Source organism: Barbatula barbatula (assembly GCF_947034865.1).
Source record: "Barbatula barbatula genome assembly, chromosome: 21".
NCBI lineage: Eukaryota > Metazoa > Chordata > Actinopteri > Cypriniformes > Nemacheilidae > Barbatula > Barbatula barbatula.
This window is the reverse complement of record NC_136784.1, coordinates 13,895,662-13,911,426: the sequence shown is the minus strand read 5'-3', so window position 1 is coordinate 13,911,426 and position 15,765 is coordinate 13,895,662. Positions and strand designations below refer to the sequence as shown.

The window sequence follows — 15,765 nt, the reverse complement described above, 5'->3', positions numbered from 1 at the left end:
ATTGATTTACTGGAGTGAATGATTGAATAAAATGTCAAAAATACAATAATGTACCTTAACAGTGATATAGATGTTATAACCATCCAGACATTTTTCAATTTTATATATCAATGAATTATGATATCTTATTAAAGTTATTATTAATTGTGTCTTATTGATTATGCCATGAAAGGGTTCGTTGCATGCGCAGTTTAAGATCTTTGCCTCTTAAAGGGACAGTTCACCCCAAAATGAAAATTCAGTCACTATTTACTCACCCTCAGATTGTTCCAAACCTTTGGAGATTTCTTTCTTCTGCTGACCACAATGGAAGATATTTGGAAGAATGTCAGATCACGTTCCCTATTTACTGCCATAGTAGGGGAAATAAATACTATGGGAGTCAATGGGGGATGAGACCTGTTTGGTTACTGACATGCTTCCAAATATCAGTATTTGCGTTCAAAGACATTTATACAGGTTTGGAACAACCTGAGGGTCGGTAAATGATGACAGACTGTTCATTTATGGGAGAACTGTCCCTTTAAACATTATTTTACATTTATTTATTTAGCAGACCATTTGATCCAAAGCATCCTACAAATGTGGCTGCATTTTGTTTTAAGGAAAACAATAAGCTACTTGACCTGGACACACAAACTGGCATACATGATACATGGGGAACTCAATAATTTATGTCTTAAATATTCGACTGACCCCCGCTAAGCCAGCAATAAGCCCAGGATGGTTGACTTTTTACGACCACATAATCAGAAACGGGATGCTTCCAACAAACCAGGTAATGGCCATAACTCACACTTAACCTCTGTTCCTATTCAACCTTCTTTGGTTATAGAAATGCACATTTGGTTTTTCAAGCCTTCAACTGACTTTATAGGGTCAATAAAGTGGGAAATGCCGAACAATCCACACCCTCGGAAGCTTGATTCTGTGGATTCAGAAGTGTCAGTTCTCAGAAACACTCTCCGCCCACTTGCTCTAATAAATCTGTTATAATTCACAGGCACATTGGCAGATGCTCCAAAGGTCTGCCACCCTCTCATTTGTGCCGCCCGCCCCGAAAAATCCACAGAGCGCAGAGTCCTCTCATCTCTTCTAAAGCGCTGCGCATTAAAACTTCTCATGGGAAAATATCTCTCATATTCCAATTTGCACGGCTCTGACATGGAACGTTTCCTTGTCAATACTGCTCAAACTCCATTACGGTAAACTGGGAGTTTAGATAGCAGTGAATGTAGTTTTGTGTCTTTCACCATGAAAAAGGTGACTGGGTCTCTTGTAGTCTCCGAGTCATTATTCAATCCGCTCTGAACCATGTGGAACTGCTTAAACACACACACACACGTGCACACACGGGGTAAAGGCAGTCTCCAACAGTCACAGGACATTTACCTTCATCCTCATGTGCAATATACAGTGATTGCTTTCACAGATGTGCTCTGTACTAACAAAGCCTATAGAAACTTTCAGCAACTCTTTCACGTTCTCTCCGTTTATATCTTATACGTTCTTACATATCCTACTTGAGACTTATCGAAAACCTGCCTTGCTGTCTATACAGTACACCTTTAACCTTTTGAGAACCATTTGGTTCCATTGAGAAACTTTCTGTTTCACAAAGGTTCTTTGTGGCAAAAAAAGGATCACCAGATTATAAAAAACGTAAGAGAGATGAACCTTTGGACCATATCGACCTTTGTGTGATGGACGGACCATGGGAAACAAGGGGTTGACGGGTGGAACAAGGAAGCTCAGAAATATTGCGCCGAACTGAACCATAAACTGATTTTCTAATGAGAATGAGAGCGGATAAGAGGAGGCGAGAGAGGAGGACATGAAGACGGAAGAAACGTTAAAGTACACTACAGAAACATCTGTATTGAATTTGGATTGGGCTGTGAAGAGAGCACCAGGTTCAGGGTTCCTTATGTGCAAAAGAAAAGACTAGCACTGCTATGAGTCGCTTCTGTTCTCAAACGTTCTCAGTCATTTTTCTTTCTTTCTTTCGCTCTCTCCGCCTGATTAGTCCCTGTAAGCATACAGATGAATGTATAGGGTTTTGTCATGCGATTGTCATTTGTCACATATGTCCAAACGGCCCATCAAAAGTCCCAAAAGCATACATAAATTACACGCAGCTGCCTGTGACTGAGAAACGCTCATGTGAAAGTGATGAGCTTATTATGCTAAAGCTGTTTATACAATGTATATCCATTTCTATGTGGCAGGTAGATTGATATCATTGGTAAATTGCCAAGGTTTTCAAAAACGCATTTATGGTTGTATGGATTGTATAATTTGCAAAAAAACTAAAAAAAGATAATCATGTTTTTATTGTGTTATTACTTTATTTTATTGTGTCAGTTAGCTGTTTTTAAGTTATTATTACTTAATCCAAACAACCCAACTGCAGTTTGATTGATATTAACCAGAATGCACAATTAAAAACAGGATTTTGGATTTTTTATGGATTTATCCGTTTTTGTAAATGAAGTCTTCATTAATTTAAAATTATATAGTATTGGCCAAAAGTGATGTTTAGCTTTGTATACTTGACATCCTCTATTCTCATAATATTTTACTAAAGTCAAATTAGAAATGTATGCATGTTGCAGTTACAAAAATTACACATTTATATACATTTCTAGACATGATGAACCACAGAATGACCAAATATTAATAACAACAAAACTGTAGTTAATGCTTTATTTCTTCTGTTTTGTTTTTGGTAGAACGCCTATTCTCTGATGTGCTGTGGTTTGTGTTTTTGCCAGATCCTTTAGTCTGGTTATGTGGTTTGCCCATTTTGGACCATACACCTCACGTTTTTATGGTTCGGTATAGATGGTTTGATCGGGCGCACACACCTGGCCCGAAGTAAACGTCTGGTCTGTGTTAAGTTGTAACAATTTATTTGATATTAAATGTATATTCATATTAATTTGTATTCATATTTTAATGCATATAAATTCTATTAAATTAAGCTAAAACTACTCCACAGTTATTGATTCTTTGTTGAGGTTTACCAAAAGGTAAGTTTGGGCCACATAATGTTTATGTTGTTGCATTAAAGGCAAATATTGTACAAATATGCCATTCCGACATCACTGGTGGCCACTACTGTATGCCTAACCTGAAACCTTAATGACACAGCACAGCCCAACCCACCCTTGACACAGGCAGATTGCATAACTGAACTGTTTATAGAAGTCACATTTTTGCAGCCCAACTTCCTTATAAAAAGTGGCACAGCTTGTGCCGCTCTGCTCATCTCAACAAATCCCATCAACTCCAATGTTGAATCCTCTGGGGACTGTGAGTGTCTCAATGTGCAGTACAGCTTGACAACTGTATGTACGATGTGAAGAACGCAGGACAGCCTAACATCAAAGCAACATATGAAATCCCAACACTTACAGTACAAAGCATCAGCAAGCAGTTATGACCCCTCGGCTCATACAGTATATGGGCGTGCAAACCGCACATAAACATATACCCAGTTGCTCCCAGCAATAAACACACAGCTTGTCACCGGAGGGCGGAGGAGAATGTCTGAAGTGGTACTGCTGGGCAGAGCTGAATTTCTGACTGCCTGCGCATCAATACGGTTTAGCACCGTCAGCAAATTCACACACAGTTTGAAAACAGTACAACATCAGACTTCCTCTGCTGCGTGGAAAGAGAGCGACAGAACGAAAATAAATCGAAGCATATGCTGACAGAATTTCGCTCTAATTTCAAAGAGCTTTACTAAGATCCTGACGAGGGCTTGAGATACCAAACCATTAAAAACATAAGGGGGTGCCAAAACAACCGCTGCGACGCTGGAAAGAAAATTAATGCCGCGGATGATGCCTGATGTCACGCCGCAGTCGGAGGGCTTTTACTCTGTGGATGTGTTGCAAAACATCGAAATGAATAAAGACCCTCAAGATGGCGGGCGGGTGGGTGGTGCGTGTAGGTATGAAAGTGTTTTTAGTTCATCTCCCTTCATTGTAAAGTATGTCTCGGAGTAAGAAGGTGTCTATTTACCTATCTAAATAGGAGAGGAAACAGAAGTGGGCTCATGAGTTCAACACAATAGATCTGCCAGCAGCAGCATTCACCCCTCCCCTCTTACCTCTCACACGCTATGATTTATGGGTAGTAATTACTTCACTGCCGGTGACATCATCTCACCACGCTTCTCGCACAAAAGTGACTAATTAGCTGTGCTGTCTTCTGATGCCTGCAATGTCTTTTTCTTCTAGTTTTTTTCTCTTTGCATGGAAGACAAGGCACGTCAAAACAAGACATTTCAACATCCCAAGGCAACACAGCTATCTTTGCAGCAACCTTCCTACGTACATTAATACACTGTATCTATCTGTCTCTCACACATACACACAAGCATGTTTCCAATGTCTCACAGAAACGCAATAAATCCCCCGACACTGATTTTTAAACTGTTTGCTCGGAATAAACATGGTTTTCCTCTTGAACCCCTTGTTTAGGAAAAGCACTTTTTAAGGGCATCACTTTAGAACCCCTGCAATATCACACAGGTATGCAAATGCCAATACTAACAATCAATACTGTTTGCCATATGTATTGAAGGGATAGTTCACCCAAAAAATGAAAAAATTCTGTTTCTCAACCTCAAATTGTTCCGAACAGGTCTACATTTCTTTGTTTGGTCGAACACAAAGAAAGATATTTGGAAGAACGTTAAAAACTGAGATTTCTGGGGCACCATTGACTACCATAGTAGAAAAAAATGACTGTATAATTTATTTGTCCTGTTGAACACAAAATGACATATTTAGAATAACAACCGGTGCCCGGGCACCTTTGACTTTCATTTCAATATTTCTACTATGGTTGATAATGGTGCACCAGAAACCTTTTTTCTATATATTTTCTTTGTGTTTTACAGAACACAAAACATTTGTACAGCTTTGGAACAACTTGAGGTTGTGTAATTCATGACATCATTTTCATTTTTGGGTGAACTGCCCCTTTAAGTGTAGCTGATCTTCAGCATCAAAGTCGCCTGATAGCAAAACTATTGACAAATTGAACCACAACGTATCTACTACATTGTACTGACACACTTTGAGTGTCAAACTACAATTTCTAAAAGGGGTGTTTACTTAAAATAATGCTGGTCTTAAGAACAAATAAAAAAATTGTTTCTAAGATGGTTATAATTGGTTTTAAATGGAAAATATTTGTTAAACTTATTAAAATACGATCAAAGGTAATGCAAGCTGTGGTTTCTCTGCTGGAACACATGCTTGAACTCACACCTGCAGCTTCCTTCATGTACTGAAATGACATTCTCAGAAAACGTCATTTCTTTCCTGTCATTTGGTTTACTTTTGCAATTACATTGCAATTTAATGCAATGAAACTCAAACAAACGTGTATCTTGCATTCAGAGCCAAATATGTCCCGATATATTTATATTTATGTTGTGTGTCTCATGTGACTCAATTCTGCTTTAAGCTTTACTGTAATCACAACAAAATCATTATTATTTTATGACCAAGGACAGGAACATACAGCAGGTGACCTCAAGATTACACAATGCAATCTTTTTTTAAAACTGTGTATCTCTTTCATATTTACGGTTTCTTTATGAACATCACTTATTTTTGCCATCGATGGTACTCAAAAAAAAAAAACACAGTTCAGTCTTATATTACTCGTACGCAGATAGGACAAGGTACTGGGATAACACTGCGCTCAAAACAACAGTTTAACAAATTTGACAAGAGAATTTGACAAGAACTATAAAATAAAACAGATTGCATTACCCTGATATTGAAACAATATCTCTGAGAATATTAGGATGCTTTGCTTATTAGATAATTCTCTATCCACCAAATAGTTTCCCTGAAAGTTTATCCAGCACTAAAATTGGAGTTATGTGTAACAGTCTCTGCATTTGTCCATTCTAAAGTCATAAAACCTCTTGAAACATTTATAAAAAAACACTGCACATTGAATCATTTATTATATTACATTTATTCAAATATTTTCCAAAGAAAACAAGCTGCAATCGTACAACACATAATGCACTGAGAACAAGGAAGATATGATAGTTTACATTTAAAACAATTGGAGCACAATATATGTCAGTTCATCTTGTGTTGATTAATCCTCATGTCAATAATGATGCGTAATAAAGGTCGCAAGCAGTCCCGTTATATCAAATGTGCGCTGTATGAGAATACTGTGAAATCTCTTCCAGCACTTATATTCCCTTCAGTCATTGCACTTTCATTAAGTCTGTGACCAGTCAGTTCATTATAAAATGAACAAAGGATGAACCTCCCCTGCTTTGGGCTCACATTGAAGTGCCATTATTCCGCAATCATTTCGCGAGGAAGTCGTCATCTAAAAGATTTAACATATTTAACTTGCACAGAAATGCTTTCTTGCTAAAACTTTCAGCGTCTGAGTGTTTCACTTTTCTGTGAGTATTGTGCATAGTCTGCACATGTGTTGGACAGCTCAATGGCCCCTTCCACTCCCCGAGCCTGCCCTCTGTCCCAATACAGAACATGTAAATTATTAGGCCAAGATTTCATTATTTTAAACATTGTTTTTTAATTACAGGCTTTGCTCAGATAACATGTGCCTATAGTACATTTTGACATAATGGCTACTTTTGCGTCTAAAAACATTGAAAGCCGATGCTTTGAAAAATAGCATAAAAAAGGCCATTGTATAGCATCCGAATAGACTGTACTGGACACATGTCGTGGCAATCATCAAATATGTGGATAGGTGTAAATATTTGTAAGCACTTATGCACCAAATAGAAACCATCTGTGCCGCCTTCTGTTCGGTGCCAAAGAGTTGATCAGTATGTTTATCTTTAATTCCTTGTATTAAATATTATTTGATGTGCTGTATTAACCAAAGTTGCCTTCCACGCATATTAGAGTTGTTTATATGTTCTTTTGTAAAATTCCATTATGTCGCAGATAATAAACATATGAGCCTGCAACCAGAACCGCAACGCAATCTATCATCTCAGTCTGCTTGACAGACTGATGCATTCGTATCATAACTTTGCGCAACTCTGGTTTCCAAACAGCTTCCTGTCTCTCTTCTCATTTGGGGGATGTAAACAGATTAACACAAAATCTTTCGAGAGCCCCCTCCCCTTTCCCGACACAAACCAGTGCACCCAGAAGGAATTAATTGGTTTCAGCAGTCATCCCTGCTGAACAATCCACTTGAGCGCCCCCAGTGCAGCCTCTCGGCAGAGACATCTCATCTGTCTCACACTCCTCCCCCGCAGAGCCCCTGTCTAGACCCTCTTGCTGCGGCGTGCATTCAACCTCACACCCTGCGCTATCGGTTGGGATCATGCTACAATCATTTAGACTGAACCGCTTCAGTCCGAACGCTCGGCTCTTGGACATGTTGCCAAGCCATCTGATCTACACTCTTTTATTGTTCTCGTGTAGACACGCAGCCCTATTGCTGGCATGTAATGTGATTATTGCATGTTAATAATGGGGGAGTTTGTAATATCTCGATAGCCTCCGGTCACTACATACCCACCCGCCTGCGTCTCATTGTAGATGAGAAAAGTGAACATGTTTACCACAGACCGCAGAACTGAACCAATTTCTTAATGTAATTATACTCTGCTGGCCGGTGTCCACCCACAGCATGACATCTCCTGCATGTGTAGGCTGCCATAGGCTTACCTGACATGCACTATGCCATACAGTATGTCTGGGATGCATTTAAAACAGTATTGGTGCGAGGGAGGTTCTGGTAGATTTATTCAGCTAAAGTAAAGCGATTATGAGATTTCAATATTATCGAGTAGTTTATTTGTTCATATTGCCCATGAACTTAATATTTTAGACTAATATGTTTTTCTAATAGCATGCAGGTTCCGATCTTGTCATACATGTATCGCACCTTGAACATGTAGTTTGACCAGGGTGAGGCAGAATTATAGTTTAATTTTGAAGAATAACAAAAAAACATTAAGATAATATGCAATGAAAACAACAGACAGAAAGGCTCGTACAAGTGACTTTCAGTTCCAGCTGATTTTATTTCCTTCTTGGAAAAAAGACAAAGGTCTGTACAGAGGTCTGACAGGCAGTGACTGGACACAATTGGCTGGCTTTTGAGTTCACTACTCAAATGGTGAGATATGGTGTGGTAAGACAAAACAATATTGTACACAGCATATTGCACGAAATGAAACAATAAAACATATCTATATATAGTCCAAAACTCATGAACAACACTCTTAAACATAGGGATGTATAAAGATATATGTTCTCGCTCCTGTCATGATATAACATTGTCAGACATAAACACGCACTCATTTACTTATTATACAGTCAATGTACATAGAAATCTTCATGTCGACCCTCTGCCTTAAACACGACTGCTCTACATAAACCTGAATTCAGAAATACAAAATGCTATTTGCCATGCCATAATATACTAAAACGATTAGCTACATATAGCCAACATGTAGAAAAAGATTAAATATCCTTGTACAATTATGAAGCGAAGATGTACTTCATTGTTCATGAACTTAGGAGGCATTTCGACGTATCTGTATAATTCCATCCAGTGGTTAAAACCAAAACGTGTCACTATAAAAGCACGAAGAAATCGGTATTCAAAAGGTACAGTATCCAATAAGGACGTAATAAATTGCAGACGTCGCCGCAGCTACATACCACCTCATTCAGCGCGCATCGTAGGCTAATGATGATTGGTCGTTGAAATTCAGACACTGTCTCTTTAAGAAGCCTGTGGATTGACACTGTAAACATGGTTAGGGGGCAGATTTTTGAGACAACCCAACCCCCTGGTTTTAAAAATCGGAAATCCAAACAGCGATATTCACCGATTGACACCCCCTCGATAGATTTTGTACAAAAATACACTCAGAAAATAATGAAACGTTTAATGTCCTCTCCGTTTGAAAGGTCAATTAAATAATACGAAACGAGTTTAGCCCTTCCGCGACAAAGACGGACATGTGCATGTGCAGGCTATATACACAACAGACTGACTAGAACACAATTGAAGAGGGGGGAGATGGGAAAGCAGGAGCACTGTTGGGCCATTATAAATACATCGATATAAAAATGCCAGCGAGGAAAGTTACTCGGGAGAGGATGGAAAAGTGAAAGGCAGAGAGAGAGGGAGGGAGAGAGAGAGACAGAACGCTCCTCGGATGAATTTTGGTCCTGATCTGTAGTGTAAAGAGTTGAATCATCTGAGTTGCGTTTGAATCCTGATGTCATGTCGACAGTAAAGCTGGTGATCGTGTGTCTTTTTGCGTCTGATAAAGCGCTGCCGTTCAACACCAGTTACGCTTTCGCGGTTACATCGTAATGAAAGCATGCGATTCTGGTCACAAAACGCCTTTCTCCGTTCAGTACCTCCACCAAAACAAGCATTTGACCAGACTGTTTTTAAACGTCCCTTTTTAAGTTAAAGCGGGTGGATAAGTTGAACTTCAACCACCGCGCAATGCCGTCCTCTTCCTCCAAAGCGCGCGCGTCGAGTCACTCCTTCAAGCACCAAACGAGCAAGCTAAGCACTTTCGTGTGCACTTTTGTCAGTGGGTAATGGAAACCCACAGTCTCTGATGCGTGATAAACAGGAGGAATCGTGTCGCTGACTCGTTGTCTGACTTTTCAGCCCTCCGTCTTTACGACAGTCATAAACACACATTTGTCTCAATCTGTCATTTAAATCAGATTCGTTACTGTAGTTCAATAAGTGAACACCAAGTTGGATATCGTCGATTCGAGCCAGTCCCCTGATATCATTTCGCTCACCTCTGGAGTGCAGTAATCGGGGAACTCAAAGTGCGAGCCGGAGCCGGACTCAAAATTGAACTCCAAGTCTCTGTCCAGGGGCGCAGTGCCAAAGGTGCTGAAGCTGTCAAAGCCGGGACTGGGGTCCGCCAGCTCGTCCTCGAACTCCTCGTCTGACGAAGATGACTGTGAGGATGATGAGTGCGAGGCGGAGGGCGTTGGAGATGGTGCGCGCGTGTACTTGTAGCGCGCCGCGGACTCGGTGTCTTCCTTTCCGCTGGCGAGCCCGTCGTCGTACAGGCTCAGCGGGTCACTGGATTCCGCCGAGCTGCTCAGGGTGGGACTGGCGGGCACAGCCACGGAGGGCGGGCTGCTGTCAGCACTGCATCCTCCGAACACATGCGCGCGTTTTGCTGGTTTGCCGGGTATTTGCTTGGCGGCGGACGCGGACCTGGATTTGTAGAGCGCGTGGTGGTCTGAGGGGACGGAGTGAGAAGGCAGTTCAAGCGCAGTGGACTTTCTGTGCGTCCTGCTGAGAGTTTTCGAGCTCTTTTTGACCGCAGACTTCGCGCCCGGGCTGCCACTGACGCGCTCCCCCTTCTCTCCGCTTTTGCCGATGGATGACTTCACCTTCTTCCGAGGTCGATATTTGTAGTCAGGATAGTCTGCCATGTGCTTGAGCCGCAGTCGCTCGGCCTCGCGTATGAAGGGGATCTTATCGCCGTCTTTCAAAAGTTTCCAGCGTTTGCCAAGTCTCTTGGAGATCTCCGCGTTGTGCATGTCCGGCGACTGTTCCATGATCTTGCGCCTTTCGATCTGCGACCAAACCATGAACGCGTTCATTGGCCTCTTGATATGTCCGGATGGGGTCTTGCACCACGCGATGTCCATTTTATCCCCGGTTGAGTTTGGGGAGCCGGGGGTCGGCGAGGCGTCCATGTCCAGGTCCATCTCCCCCGAATCAATGGAGTCGCCGGAGAGCACGTCGGTGCTGTGCGTTTGCTCCACCATAGCGACGGTCAACTTTTAATTGCTCGGGAAAATCCTACACGTGCTTCGTCTTGAAATGCTTTCAGTCTTTCACGCCTTTATTAAACAAGATGCTGGTCCGCGCGCGTGGAAACAAAGTTGCCGGAGTCCGTCTCTGGGTTCAGCACTCTGCCAGCAGTCCGTCCGCGGAGCGCATGTCTCCGGTTTGGAAGCCCGTCGGGTCCCGGTAACGTCTTTAAAAACGTAACAGTCTGCAGTTCAACTGCCGGTTCGACTGAAAACAAAGCCAGAGTGCGCTCTGGACGCAAAGTATCTAAAGCCGTTTAATGGAAACGGACAAGTGTCTTCAGCATAGTTTGTCGTGCGACCATGCGGTGGGTTTAGACAACTTCGCTTTTTCATGCTCTGAGCTTCCTATCACCCTTCACAACTTTCAATACTTCTGCCACACCGCCTCGCAAGGATTTATCCTTTTGCGAAGGTATAAAGAAAAGAGAATCCAGCCAATCAGCTGCTGTCACTAGCTTGTCCTCAGCCAGAGACACGCCTCGTCGCCGTTCATTGGCTGAATATAGTATCTAATAATAATCGGCGCGTGCAATGAGAAGCTTTCTGTCTGACCTCATTCCATCTACACTGCAAACTTAGTTTTAAAGGCATATGATGTGCTCCCCCCTTTCCTTGATCGCACGCACAATTTGGCACGGATGGCCGAGATCGAACAAGCACCTCCGATGGACGAAAATGAACGATAACACGTGGAATTAAACTCGGAAATTAAAAAGCGTTTTAAAACACACACTGCGTCGTATAAACCAAAGTCGGACTGTAAATGCAACATTTTCATATATTTATTCTGAATAAATCATTCAATAATGTGTCCGTGCATACACCTGTCGTTATGTTTACACATGGAGTGCGCTCCACGTGCCACGCGCTTCTCCGTTCAAAGATGCGTGTTTATGTTTTATGTTGGAAGCTCGCGCTCTGGTTGCCAGGCTGCAATAATGTTAAAATAATCTGTCTGTCTGTGTGTCTGTCTGTCTGTCCGTCTGTCTGTCTGTCTCTCTCTCTCTCTCTAATAGATAACAACTGATTACGGAATGCAATCTGACATTCTTACAGTAAACGGTTAAATGCGCTCGTCGTCTTGACGATTGCGCACATTTAAGCCTCTAGATGGCGTAGTAGAGCCAACATAGGGCTGAAAAACACAAAGTGACTGCTGCGAATAACTGTTTAACTACAAACAATCACAGATCTGAATATGTATTACGTAATGAAGTCATGCGCCACACATAGAACACAACAAAAGGCAAACATCTCGAGTCCGTTCACGCGTTCTCGTGAGATGTATAAATGAAGTGATGCATCTCCCCTATCTATTGCGAAGCAGACAGACCTCCTAAAACCTTAAATCAATACATCTGAAATCAATAGCCCAGTGACCTCGTGGCTTAACTATTTAAAGCTTAAAATAATTGTTATCCATTTACCACGCAAATAGGATGCGGCGATCACAACGTGTTCCAGGATAATTTGGTGGCTTTATGACTTTGAATAGAGAAATCAAACACCTTTGACTGTTTAAACAGGTGCGCTGGAAAAGAATGCACCAACTTACTATATCGTGTCTCATCACGGTGACAGGTGGCCAACCCGCAACACCGACTATTATTTACGACTGCAGCAGTTACACCTCAACAGGAACACAGCATTTAGGCTAGAACCACTCCTCTCTTCGGTTAGGTCTCAGGTGAGATAGGTGCTGTTGGGACTAGCATTACATGCCAAAGTTGATCTGAAATCTGAAATGGGAGATCTCTCTCACCGTGTAAAAATAAAACGCAGAGTTCCCATATGTCCGTAATCTGGGCAGCCACAACAGGTGTTGCGTATCGGCAGGTGTGTCGTTCAAGAAAACGAGAAAACACCCTGCGAGTGGAAACAATGCCACACGTGCCACAGAAAAATGAGCGTACAGATAAACGAATCCCCTCATAATTTGACCTCACGGGCTGAGATGACAGGCTTTAGTAATGGTCCGGCAGCAAAGCGCATCGGATGCTTAATTCACCCGTTTTCTCCCCACATCCGCAGTGTTCAATCCAAAGCCCTCTCATCAGGCTTGGCTTAGTGTTGCCATGGCAATGGTGACTGTTTGCCCTCAAAACATATTCTGACAAGAAAATACATGATCTTGCCAGGCTTAACCCTGAACTACACAAGCGCAGAAATGATCACGTGGTTCCAAAAGCAGGCGCAAACACACATTTAACTATATGCATAGATTTGCATAGATGTCAATCTGCTTGGCCATTGAGGATAAACAAGCACCAACAGAATAGCTCTTGGTTTATGAAAATGACTTCCTCGTGCAGATGTCAGGTAGATTGATAGAGGCGGGGAATAGTGCAGAAAGTGTATATACTGTGGATGGAGTGATAGTTTGAGCCATTATGACAGGGTTTGAAGGAGCGTGCCTTAGAGCTATTCATTGCATTCTCTGTTTACCATCACGGCTCCTCATTACCAGGCTAATTTCTCCAGCCTCTCTCTACCGCCACGATCGCACAATGAAGCTTTTGTGCTGTGTATTCTTGAAAAAGATGGCCGAGTTCCATTGAAACCGTTTAACTGAAACAGGTATTCCTGTCTTTTAAAGCCGATATATTCCCATCTTTTAAACACGTACCGAAGAAACTTTTACGAAAGCTCACCCAATATCTGTCACTTTCCTTAACAGGATTAACTCAGTTGTGGTGAGGTCAACCAGATAGCTTCCCACGGGGAGCCAAAACGGAGCGAATGACCCAGCTCAGCAGATTGTTTCCCTCCGAGCAGAACATTGGGAGACGAGTTCAGGAGTGAATGGCTGATCGCTTCACATATCTTTCACCCAGGTTCACTTCCTCATTGCAGCAGTAAATCAGGAACGGTGTCCAAACGCACGCCTCTTTTTTCAACTGTCACCAGTGTAAGAGGTCCCAAGATCGGGAACATTCATCTTGATAGCATCACTTCATCACAACTGTTTTCAGGTTAATTGTGGTTTGATGTCATTGATAAGAGAGTCCACTGACAAACTGTAAAGTAGAAGAGATTTCTGTTGTGATAGGCTGATGTCATTTGGTTAGAGTGTTATCGACTGTTAGGCTTACTGAAGTAATGCTATTTATTTATTTAAAGAGTTCACTGCAAAAACTTATAACATAAACAAAAGTTTTTTTTTTCGTTTGCATTCCAAGTAACATTAATTGTTCTCAAACTTCAGTTGAGTCGACTCGATTAATAATAAAAACACAATAAAACACAATATAAATTAGATTTTTTGCAAATGAGTTGAGTCGAATGACATTTTATTTCATTAATTACAATTATTTTTTACTTTATTTCGTTTATGGTTTTTAAAAGATTATTAAGCACATTACCTTCACTAATTTTTGTCATTGTATGTGAAAAACGAATCATTTGTATTTGTTTATTTATACTCGATACTTTATATTCAGAATCACCATGACTTTGTGCTTAACTATCACTGGAAAACAAAATGATCAAGGGATTAGTTGCTTTATTTTCATTTAAAACCTGTCTTCACACATCTTTCACTTATTGACAGAGGCAGAAATGGAACTGAATGTACAATAAAACACACAATATTCACTGACAGGCACTAATGGAAACCTTTTTATAACTCTGTCAGCTCAGACAAAAACCTTGATTTCTTGTTTAATAAACGCTAGCGGGTTTACTCAAGGTTATGAACGGGGCTTTTTTTCTTTTTTCTCTTTACAATACCTGTAGGTATTGTGTTTCATTTAATATTTTAGCACGTATGGGGGCGTACACATAAAACTCAACAGCATCTTCAGAGAGTGATTTTCCGAGATAAATAGCAACGAAAATGTTTTTGTTGCTGCTCTGGAGGCAAAAAAAATGTTTTGATGAACAGAGTGCATTCACTTAAAAGTCTTATGTTCTATAAGCAACCCTGAGCGCTAGCTTTTCTTTGTTATTGTGAACGGTCTGTGCTTTTAAGTATTAGCGGAGGAAAGTGTTCAGCAAAGCGAGTGAGGAAAGAATGGCTAAATTTATACAGTACGGAGAGCTGAATGTTCACTCCACATTGGAAATTATTGAATTTTGTTTCAAGGCTATACAGCCAAAATAAGAATATATGATAACTGGAGCAATGTGTTTAGCCTTGTCCTTCCAGCGGTTGTATTGTCCGGACCGACTGTTGTTAAACCAACACCTGACTTGTATGTGTATGCTGCTAGGATGCTTTTTCTTGTCTCCTGCAGTTAGACAGAACACATCAGCGACTGAACAGGTGCTGTATCATACACAGACAGCTCTTACACCCCCCCCCCACACATACACATGCATGTGTGTGAAACCCAGACAAGCTGACCTAAATAAATATCTGCCAAAAAGATGCCCTGGAAATATAATGACCTGCTGAATAAAGAAATAACAAATAGAAATTAAGCAATCAAAAAGAGGTCAAGGGACATCTGAAAGCATTAATATGGATAATATGCAAACACATATGATGTAGTGAGGCAGAGTGAGAGAGGAGAGAGAGAAAAGAAAAGCCTTTCTCTTGGACTTGAATCAATTATTGTTTTCACAATTGCAGACAGCAGGATATCGGCAAGATGGAGAAAGCAGATCTCTCCAGCAGTCCATCATGTGCTCGTCTGCCATTTCTATTTTTTTCCTCAACCGTCTCGACCCACGGATGTTGATTTAAAGGTCAAACGGCTTCAGAAATCAACCAAAGTGAATGCAAATTCTGTCATTGTGAGTAAATGTTCTGAATCTGACTATTATTTACTTATTGTTTGTGTGCAGCAGAACATCCACGTTGCTTATTATTAACAAGTGAACATACCTGTGGATATTTAGTACATACAATTTGAAATTTTAAGATTTTATTAAAAGCTGCAATCCGCCATTTCGGTTTAAA

The 15,765-nt window shown here is 41.1% G+C and overlaps 1 protein-coding gene across 1 annotated transcript; it reads right to left on the bottom strand.

Moving 5' to 3' along the window:
* Nucleotides 1–8,038: 8,038 nt before the first annotated feature.
* sox4a (SRY-box transcription factor 4a) lies at nt 8,039–11,228 on the bottom strand. Its single transcript, XM_079483979.1, has one exon. It carries the CDS (start codon nt 10,812–10,814, stop codon nt 9,759–9,761), a length of 1,056 nt encoding a protein of 351 aa, XP_079340105.1. The 5' UTR covers nt 10,815–11,228; the 3' UTR covers nt 8,039–9,758.
* Nucleotides 11,229–15,765: the final 4,537 nt, after the last annotated feature.

Coding starts and splice junctions, on each gene's coding strand:
- sox4a (XM_079483979.1), bottom strand. CDS start 10,814: ATGGTGGAGCAAACGCACAGCACCGACGTGCTCTCCGGCGACTCCATT.